The sequence below is a fragment of the Pinus tabuliformis genome, chromosome X (genome assembly GCF_031772625.1).
Source record: "Pinus tabuliformis cultivar Carrire ecotype Pingquan chromosome X, CPIR1, whole genome shotgun sequence".
NCBI lineage: Eukaryota > Viridiplantae > Streptophyta > Pinopsida > Pinales > Pinaceae > Pinus > Pinus tabuliformis.
Genome location: NC_142308.1, coordinates 1,036,627,273 through 1,036,637,697, shown reverse-complemented (window position 1 = coordinate 1,036,637,697; position 10,425 = coordinate 1,036,627,273). Strand labels below are relative to the sequence as shown.

General features: G+C 35.4%; 1 protein-coding gene across 1 annotated transcript; it reads right to left on the bottom strand.

Moving 5' to 3' along the window:
- Positions 1–5,454: 5,454 nt before the first annotated feature.
- LOC149143308 (disease resistance protein L6-like) lies at positions 5,455–9,174 on the bottom strand. The gene is made up of 4 exons (XM_089448476.1): positions 8,493–9,174; positions 7,296–8,376; positions 6,934–7,203; positions 5,455–6,797 (listed from the first exon to the last, which is right to left on the bottom strand). Exons 1-4 carry the CDS (start codon positions 9,005–9,007, stop codon positions 5,565–5,567), a joined length of 3,099 nt encoding a protein of 1,032 aa, XP_089304602.1. The 5' UTR covers positions 9,008–9,174; the 3' UTR covers positions 5,455–5,564.
- Positions 9,175–10,425: the final 1,251 nt, after the last annotated feature.

The following is a 10,425-nucleotide window of genomic DNA, read 5'->3' as shown; positions in this document are numbered from 1 at the left end:
CTTATGGGCAATGGTCTAGAGGCTTTCCTAGAAAAGTAGCGTAGATCTCACCACTACATGCACAAAATAAGGTATTTTGGATCATAACCGCTGGTAGATAGGCTTGTGGGTGTGGTTGGGGCCTCATAACCACATGAATGAGGTGTCAAGAGTGTGGTTATGGAGTTAGGTCAGTGAAAAAGAGTTACATTAGATAAATTTCGAGGTCTCAAATGGGCCTCCCATGAAATATTATAAAATAATAGCGGAAATAATAAAATAAGATTATTGACTAGGTCCTTGTGGCCTCCTTTGGTTGAGGAAAACAAGGGAGTGCAAGGAGAAGGTTGGATCAAAAGCTTCAAGAGGATGATTTTGTAGGTAACAGGTTGCATGTGTGATTTCCTTGCTGGGATGTGAATACATGGTACATGCATTTGTTCATTTTTTTCATTGGCATGGGGTTTTCCTGGTTTGACAGTGGTTTCAACCTTGCCTTGTCATTTCTTGGATAGTCATGGTGTGATTGAATTCATTCTTGGTTGAGATTTGTATTATCGGACAGTTTCAGAATCGGGTGAGGTGGTCTCAGGAAAATCCCAATCGTTGGGGGTGGAGATGGTTTTCTACGGGAAGCCCTTGACACGCGGGTGGAGAGGAAAATTCCTCAAGGAATGGTGAAGAAATTCTAAGGCACCCAAGCTTGGTTTGGTTTTGTGATCTTGGGACTAGTTTAGGTGAGATCACAATAGCTTGAGGGTGGAGGTGGTTAGCCTCTGGATTCACTGTTTGATTATGCCTTGGTTTATACCATGATATCCCACATTCATGTTTGGAATATGGCACAAGGGTGATTGGCTGAAAGAAAGCTTTAGTTCAACCCAATCTATGGTCGGGTGGTACGTGGAGTCCCTGACTTGGTTGAATTTTGCATATTTTAATATGAGTTATTTTCCTAATGTGATTAATGAGCACATGTACTTATTATTATGTTGATTTTATGGTTGATTTGTCATGGTTTCTATTATGGTTATAAGCATGGTTCTATGATGTGCTCTAGCTATGGCTCTTGTTCAAGATTTGATAAGTATTTGAATGGTTGATGAATGCATGGCTAACAAGTGGTGTTGCAGCTAGCTTGAGAGGGAATTGAGCCTTCTTGGTGATTCTAAGATGAATTTCAGAAGTTTATGATCAAATATGCATTCATGACCTATAGCTTTCATATTTACCATATGTTTGATGAAATTTCTATCATGCACTAGGCATGTTCTAGTCAATATCTTGTTCAAGTTTTGAATGGTTAGCCTTGTTATCACCTTATTTATGTTTATGGAAAGTTACATGCACTTATGGGCAATGGTCTAGAGGCTTTCCTAGAAAAGTAGCGTAGATCTCACCACTACATGCACAAAATAAGGTATTTTGGATCATAACCGCTAGTAGATAGGCTTGTGGGTGTGGTTGGGGCCTCATAACCACATGAATGAGGTGTCAAGAGTGTGGTTATGGAGTTAGGTCAGTGAAAAAGAGTTACATTAGATAAATTTCGAGGTCTCAAATGGGCCTCCCATGAAATATTATAAAATAATAGCAGAAATAATAAAATAAGATTATTGACTAGGTCCTTGTGGCCACAGTTTTGTGAGTGTTCTTTATTCAATTTTGAATGAATTCCCCATTTTCTTCCCTATCTTTGATGATCCAGCTTTATGAAATGTCTTATATGTTTGTAAATCCAAACCTTTATTGTAACATATTTCATTCTTCTAGATACCCTTATGTTAATTGGTCTATGGGAGCCCAACCCTAGTCCCTTAGGGACGAACATATTTAAATTTTAATTAGGTATCAAGATTTTATAAAGTGATTTAAGCACTTAACTTTATTTAGAACTTAAAATTATGTAAACTTATTTTTTGACTCTCACAACAAATTGTTTTCAAGATAGAATCTTATTTTTGGTTCTAATACTTCCTAATAAATAATAGGAATCTCGTGAATCTCTTCATATTCCCTTATGAATTTAAATGCATGAAAGCATTTTATAGCTCTTTGAATATCTTGACCATGATCTCTTTATTTTTCTATTGAATTCGCTCCAAAATGTGTCCCCTCATGATATGTGAATGGATGAATGCAATGGAATTAATCTTGAAAATACATCTATTTATGTTATCGTTGTTTTATTTTTATTTTCAAATAACCTAGTCCACTCGCAGATGCATGTGCTAAATGTTTACATTTTGATATTTGAGTTATTTGAATATCTAAGTGTGTGAAAAGAGGAGTACCACTTCTATAAAACTTCAAAGGAAACCTGAAAATTAAGCTCTAGGTGGTTAACTCTTTCCCCTATTAAGAAGAGACATCAACAAGAGCCTAGTCCCATTGATACAAATTGATTCAGACTCACTAGGAATTGGTTCAAAATCATGAACAATAGGGATTTTTAAGCCAAAACTTCGGAATAAATAGGACCACAGCCTATCATTCCTTTCAAGTGGGTGACACACCACACATCACACATATTCAAAATTGACTACTAGCAAGAATATAAACATTCCATAGTCATCAAAACCAAGTCTAAACTCTAATTCATTCGATGTTCATCACATAATATTCACATTTAACATGGAGGAAGGGTTCCCATTTCACACAACATTCATATTCATAAATAAATGAAATTCAATAGTTAGGAAATCCATGTTATATATTCATCACACTAATAATGCATATTCAATATGACAATACCATTGTTTTCGTCCTACAAATGCACACATACACAGTCAATTGAGCATCATATATAAACACAAAGTATTGAACAACATTTACAATTCATTTGTAGGATATAAATACATTTATCTATTATTCTTAATATGGCTAGAAACTAAATAAGGGAGTTCCACTCTCCACCCTATTGTAGGCACAACAACAATGCAAATCTCTTGTAGCTAGCCATCCCTGAGCTAGTTCTGATGTCTAGAGGACACTCCACTTAGGGTGCTACACCAAATGGGAAATTTAGGGTAGAGATTGAAGGTTAATCTCCTTCAATGGTTGGGAAATAAGGATGTCACATCTCGAGCCTCAAGTCAGTGCTCAATACACGACAAGTATGGTGATTGAGGCATGCATAACGCAAAGGGAGGCCCCTTCACTAGTTCCTATGATCCCTCAGTGATCATCCTTTTCCATGTGGTTCATATGCACAAAACAAACAAATAACAAAGTTCTCCTCTACATCCTAACTCGAGTAGAGGAATTCTCTCAATGGTTTTTTTAGTTATCACCAAACACACCTATATTTTGCATTAAAGTTTTCCAAAATATAAGTTATAGGTTCACAATGTTTTCAATGGTTTAGATCACACAACCAATTTGGGTCTCTCTCTCTCTATCGCTACCAATACTCTTTGGCTTCCAAGAAAAAATCGCTCCTCTCCCATTCTTCGCCATAAGTGTTTTTCATCACGCAGTGGTTCTATGGTTTCCATTTCGAGACGTAAAGTCAACCTGGTTACTGTGAGGTACACAACCTAGGTTTAGGTGACTCTTGTACCTCAATCCCCATTCCTCATAACTACATAGGGAAAGGGGTATGAACATTAAATTTAGGGAAGGCTAGAAAACTTCACAATCTCCCTCACATGTTTCCTAAAGTTATCCTTCTAGTAATTAGGATCCATATATGCATGTCCTCATATTTATCTTCAATAATTTATAATTAAATCAACAAAATGCTTACATCAAATAGTTTGGAAATATATTCATGTTGGCTCTCCAACATTACCACATTTTAATTACAATGCAAAATTTAGGGAATTAGAAAAAAAAATATTGCAACAAGTCAGTTTTCTCTTCTAACTTTAATTATTAATATTTTTTTTACAACTCTAACAATAATATGCGATTTATTTTTCATCTATTTAATTTATACATCACTATATATATATATATATATATATATATATATATAAAAGTGCTTTGAATCATAAATATGAGATGGCATGTAAATCCTTAAACTAGTTACCTTTGTAAATATTATTGGACTTTACTAAATATCCCTCATAAATTAGTATTCCAAAATTTTTAAATGAAGAAAAATGCTTCCAAGATTATATAGAATGTGTATTTCATTAGAAAAAAAAAAAAAAAAAAAAATATTGATATAGATTCATTAGTAAATTAAAAAAAAAAGTATATTAAATTAATATATTTTTTATAATACAAAATAATAATTTTATTTCATTTTCCACACCATAACATTTGAGCTGTTGATTTGGTATGTTTGTATAGTGGAAAGTTAGGTGAGTGATAAAATGTTCCATGTTGTTCAATTTTCTATTTAACTAATCTATTAATATAATAAAATTATACTATGCATTAGTTTGTTTTTTACCAAAAATTTATGTTGCTTATCCATAGTTTAACATTAGGAATTCAATTTTTGTTATTTTTTATTATTGTTTAAATTTATTTATTTGTAAAGTGATTGGTTGAGGTCATATTATGAGTTATTTAGTAACTTCCATTTCTATTAGTTACTAATTTTTTGTTTTTTGTTTTATTTATTTTTCATTCAACTTTCACATTTTAATTTTAATTTTCCTTTTTGTATTATTTCCATTTTCATGAATTTTATTTTTTTTCTCCATCTTTTCAATTTAAGATGACTTATTATTATATTAAAAACACATTTTTGATATATATATATATATATATAGATACACACACACACCCATATATATATATATATATATATATATATATATATATATATTAAAGTGTATATACATTAATATAAACAATATTAATTAATCATGGCATTCACCAATACATTATTTTATTAGTTGCTTTATTTTTGTGATGAAATATTTATGTTTTATTGTTTTTAGTTTAAGTAAGTTATATTTAAACTAAGTTATATTAGTAGAAATAAAAATATTCCATTTTTTTGTTAAATAGTTTAATGTTTTTTATTTAAATGGTTTAATGTTTTCTTCAATTGTCCAAATTTTTAACTACCAACATTTCATTATTTTTGAAAAACTAATTATTAAAATCTTAATTTTTAGTGATTAAACTTCAATTTTATATTTAGTTTTATATTTATTTATTTTTACACAACCTTAAAATCTATCCTAATCTAATTGTCATACAAGTATGGAGATAACTATTGTGACTACTATTAGCTAATACATGTTTACAAATCACTATTATTAAAAAAATCATGCCATGTAAAATGAATAACTACTAATTAATAAAGGGAAAAAAATTTATACATATTTCTTTTTTATATCCAAAAATTACAAACTTTTAATCAAACAAAAACATTCTAAATCATACTCCAATAACACTATTTATTATCTTTCCATCACTAACCCGTTGAAAATTTTAATAAATAACCATCTACACAAGGCCACTATTTATTATATATGAATCTCTAATCATTAAAAAAAAATTGATAACTAACGATAATAATCAACGCGTTGTAATCCGATTCCGACAGCTAACAGTATGTATTCCACTGCACTGCTAACGAAACAACATCCGAATAATCAATCATTGGCGAACGCATTTAGTTAATTAGTGCAAATCTTGGAAGGCCATAAAATATACACATGTAGCTGCTCATTATCACTAATGGCCACTCTTGGAACACTGATGGTAATCATTTCATTGCAAAACTGTTTTTTCACATTGCTATTCAATGCGAAAGAGAGTTCCCCTTTCAATCGTTGCTGCAGCTGCTCCATTACTCCCCCACCCAACTGGAGCTTGGGACAACTTCTGACATCGAGCCAACGTAAAGACGTACAATGTTCAACACCTTCCAAGTCCTCTAACTCAGAGCACCCAACAAGACTAAGTCTGCGAAGCTTTGTGCACTGCGCCAACCCTCTTATGTTCTTTAGCTTCACACATTCATCTACGTCCAACTCCTCCAAGGACCTCAAGTCACCGAGAGAGGGGGGCAATTCGCTTATGGGGCATCCCCAAACTGTCAACCCAGTCAACTGAGTCAACAGTCCAACAGAAGCCGGCAAACATTTCAATTCCTTGCAATCATCTAGCTCTAATGTCTTCAAGTTCCTCAAGTCACCGAGAGAGGGGGGCAATTCGCTTATGGGGCATCTCCAAACTGTCAACTCAGTCAACTGAGTCAACAGTCCAACAGAAGCCGGAAAACATTTTAATTCCTCGCAACCATCCAGCCACAATGTCTTCAAGTTCCTCAAGTCACTGAGCGAAGGAGGCAGCGTGTCCAGCAAAGGGCTTCCTACATGCAGAATTTCCAAATTGCTTAGCTCTCCAATTGCATCTGGCAATTCTTTTATATTTGTCCCTGACAAGTATAATCCTTCCAGCGACCTTTGGTGTGCTACTTTGAAAGGCAATACTTCAATCTTCGCACAGCCTTGCAGATTTATGTGCTCAAACGTGCTTATATTTCCCAGTGTTTCGCTTGACATGGTTAACTTTGAGCAATAGCTCAAGTCAAGATATTTAAGCTTAATTAAATTCCCAAAGGTTTCTGGCAGCTTCTCCAAATTGGACCAGAATGAGAGGTCGATGCGTTGGAGGTTTCTTAGATCACCAAAGGAATCTGGGAGTGACTTTATATTTATGCAGGCTCTTAACACCAAGGTCTTCAATGACTGAAGACGACAAAATTCATCTGGCAATCTTGATATTTTGTGGTGTGACATAAACGAATGTATGGTAATCCGTTCGAGGTACTGAAGCCGCCCTATAGAGTTGGGAATATTACAGAGGTTGCCTCGAATCTCTAAATCCCGCAACTGCAAAGGTGCCTGCAAAATGTTCGGTGTTTCAACTATATTAAAGATTCCTATCCACAAACCCTTCCATTTTTTTTCAAAATCACATGGTGCCATATTAAATGCAAATCAACAATACAAACTTTTAACTCAAAAAATTTCCAAGCACCTGCCATTCGCCTTCCCACAGTGATGTCCATTGATTCCCGTGCACTTCTAAAACTCTCAAATTCTTCACTGGAATCCAGGAAGGAAGAGAAGAGTAAGGACAGTTGTACCAACGAAGCCATAAGAGATCTGGTAAGTGCACCCTTGTCAAAATGTGCTCCACTAGACCATCTTTGCTATAGGGAAGTTGCAATATTCCTCGATGCAATGTTATATCTGAAACCCCATTTGCATGCCTAACATCTCTAATTCCCCGCACTTCGCTTATTACCTGTTGAATGACGAGAAAAGATGGAGAATTAAAAATTGTACACAGATTTTGATTTCAATAATTTATAAAAATTTGAAAGATTTAGCACTTACAGAGGATGGCTGCAACAATTCATCAAGTTTGTCTATCCCACTCACCAATCCCGGAGCCTTGGCGATATCTCTTCCCAGATCACGAAGGTGATCATGCATATGTATCACATTCTCACTATCCACTTCTACTAAACACCTGTCTTCCAAATTTTGAAAACCTTTCCACTTGCACCCGTCCCATATTTTGACAGCCATATCCCTTTTTTCTCCAATGAAAAAACATGCAACATCTAGGAATATCTCCCGCTCCTCCACATCCAGTGCCTCGTAACTAATTTGCAGTCTCTGCTTTATCTCTGTGGGGAGTATCCGTTGAAGTTTGTCCAATTGGTCTTCCCAGTAAGATTCGTTCTTTCTTCCACATAGAAGTGCCCCAAACACTTTCAAAGAGAGAGGCAGTCCCTTGCAGGCATCTAAGAACTTATTTACAAAAGATTCAAATTGTGAGAGTGGGTAAGGCTGTTTGAAGGCATGGAAGCAGAAGAGTTCTCGGGACTGTTGTTCATTCAGCCCAGTCAGTTTATAAATGGATGAGTTTTCAATTCCTGAGCTTGTGAGAATATCTTTATATCGGGATGTAATCAATATTAAACTGTCTGACGGAATAACAGTTTGATCTGGCAAAAGTGAATCAATCTGATCCACTTGATCTACATCGTCTACAACTATTAAGGCATGACAAGAGGAGAGAGTTTGTTTAAGCATCTCCATACCTTGATCGATGCAGTCTATTTCTGGATCTGATCCAGTCAAACTCTTGAGAAGTTTTTTCTGCAATGAAATTAAAGTGCCCTTACCAGCGTTTTCTCTTACATCCGAGAGAAAACAAGATCTGTTGTACTGCGAACTCTTTCGATTGAAGAGTTCTTTTGCTAGGGTTGTTTTTCCTAGACCACCCAACCCAATAATTCCCAGGACGGGAGGTTTTCCACTCTGCCCTTGTTGCTGCAATAAAAATTCATTTTCAAAATGTTGTACCTTTTCATCTAGACCCGTTGGATATTTGGCTACATGCAAAGGTGTCTTTTTCACTCTCTTCAAAACCTCTTCAACTACTAAATCCAGCAACTCTCCTTCATCGCTGGTTATTCACAACAAAATATAATAAAGGTATTAAGAAAAAAATCTTTACATGTATCTATCCAAACATAAAGCAATACAATACCGCGAAATCGAGAGATAAGGTGGAGTTCTCACCCGTTGCAGGACTCCAGCTCCAAACCGCTTATGTGTGAAACCTTAGCAAGAGCATTTCTCCAACTCTCAATTGTACTGGAATCGTATCGCAATTTCTTTTGGAGAGGTTGATCATCATAAGTCGTCTTATTTGCCAGTGATTGTAGGGATTCAGCATACTTTCCACGATTGCCCTGCGTCCACCTAAGTTCAGAGGGCTTGATACCGTAAAATACGGGGATAATCGTCCCTCTCGATTCCAGCATTTGGAGGAGTTCATTCAAACACCAAATAGAGTCTGCATATCCAGGAGAGAAAACCGCCACATGGACGGAGGCGGTTCTAATAGCGCTTTCTATTTGAGAAGTCAAATACTCCCCCCTTTGTATTTCCTCCTGATCTAGAAAGACTTTCAATCCCTGTGAGACAAGGCGACGATACAGATGACTGACAAAGGTTTTCTTCACGTCAGGCCCGCGGTGATTTAGGAAAACTTGATAAGAGACACAGCCAGCGGTGGAAGATGAGGAGGCCATTGCCAATTTGGAAATACAGATAGAAATAATGAAAAACCCAAACTGCAGAGGAGGTTGATCAGAGCGTAGCAGAGAAATTGCAATGGAAAACCCAGAGAGATGCTCTGCCCTAATTGATGTACCCAAAGATTGGTGTTCCCACTACTCTTCTCTTTTTGCGTGTAGTGGCCGACAATGAACCGCGTCAGGACATTATTAACTCATGGCGTCAGCACGAATTCTGGTGCAAAGAGAAAACAAAGCGTTCCACGGCGCTCTGTAGACCATTACATTTGAGTGCGTGGTGAGGAGTCAGGAATCTCACTGTGTGTGTGGAACCCACACGCTCAATGCCCTGGAGCACGGATCGCGTGAGAGATATCACTTTGTGAATGGGTCCCACACACTCAACTGTGTAGACGGTGGGATCCACACGCTCAATTGCGTCGACCGCATGAGCACCGAGCACTATCGAGTTGGGTGTGGGATCCACACGCTCAATTGCGGAGGTTTCAGCGTGACAGGAATTCAGACAAAATGACAAGTCAAAATATTTGGTACCAATCAGTTCAAGCCTAATTTGGTACCAAACCGGGATGATGGCCAAGTTGACGTCCAAACCTAATGAACCGACCAGTTTGATTCGATAGCAGTTCAACTTTAAAACCATGATGAGGTCTCCAAGCTCAATTATGCATTAAATTAAGCATTCAAATTAAAAATACATGAAATTACGCATTTTTTAAAAACGTTAGTTTTCAACCATTCAAAATAACATTTTAAAATATTATGAAATATAAAAAGGTATAATATTGTATTTTTTTTAAATTATTAAAATATTAAATATTATTTAGTTGGTGATATTTTTATTCATTTAATGCATTAGTATTATATTAAAGAATTTACAAATATGTGGAGTCATTAAACATGTATTTAAATTTTATATATATGTAGAGTGTGTGGAGGTTTTAAATTTGAATTTATTTTTTTTTAATTAATTAAATTAGATTTATTTAAAGATAGATTTCTTAATAATAGTGAGGTTTCTAGTCTTATTAATATTTTTAGTTTATTTTCGATTGATAATGTAGATTTTAAGGCTTCTTCTTCCCCTTCTGGCAATAAGGTCGTAAATCTCTCAAATTTCTCATTTAATTTTCATGTTTTCAATCTCTTAGGGAAGGGTTTAAACTTTGCGGTAGCTCCAAAGAAGATCTCGATCCATGATATTATTTGTGACATTGAATTTGGGATAAAGGAGTTACCGGAAGCTGCTAAAGATATTATTAGGCAGGATTGTGTGGTTATCCTTAGAAAGGCTAAACCCCCTAGGAACAACCTTAGCAAACCTGAATTCGAAGCTCTAAAATCCTTGAACAACAACAAGGACATTGTTGTTCTTAAAGCTGACAAAGGAGGTGCAGCTGTTATCCTTAACA

Excerpts from the sequence above, each read along its gene's own strand:
- LOC149143308 (XM_089448476.1), bottom strand. The coding sequence starts at position 9,007 with ATGGCCTCCTCATCTTCCACCGCTGGCTGTGTCTCTTATCAAGTTTTC. Across the intron at positions 8,377-8,492 it reads GAGCTGGAGTCCTGCAACGG|CGATGAAGGAGAGTTGCTGG; the intron begins GTGAGAACTCCA and ends GTGAATAACCAG. Across the intron at positions 7,204-7,295 it reads AATTGTTGCAGCCATCCTCT|GTAATAAGCGAAGTGCGGGG; the intron begins GTAAGTGCTAAA and ends GTCATTCAACAG.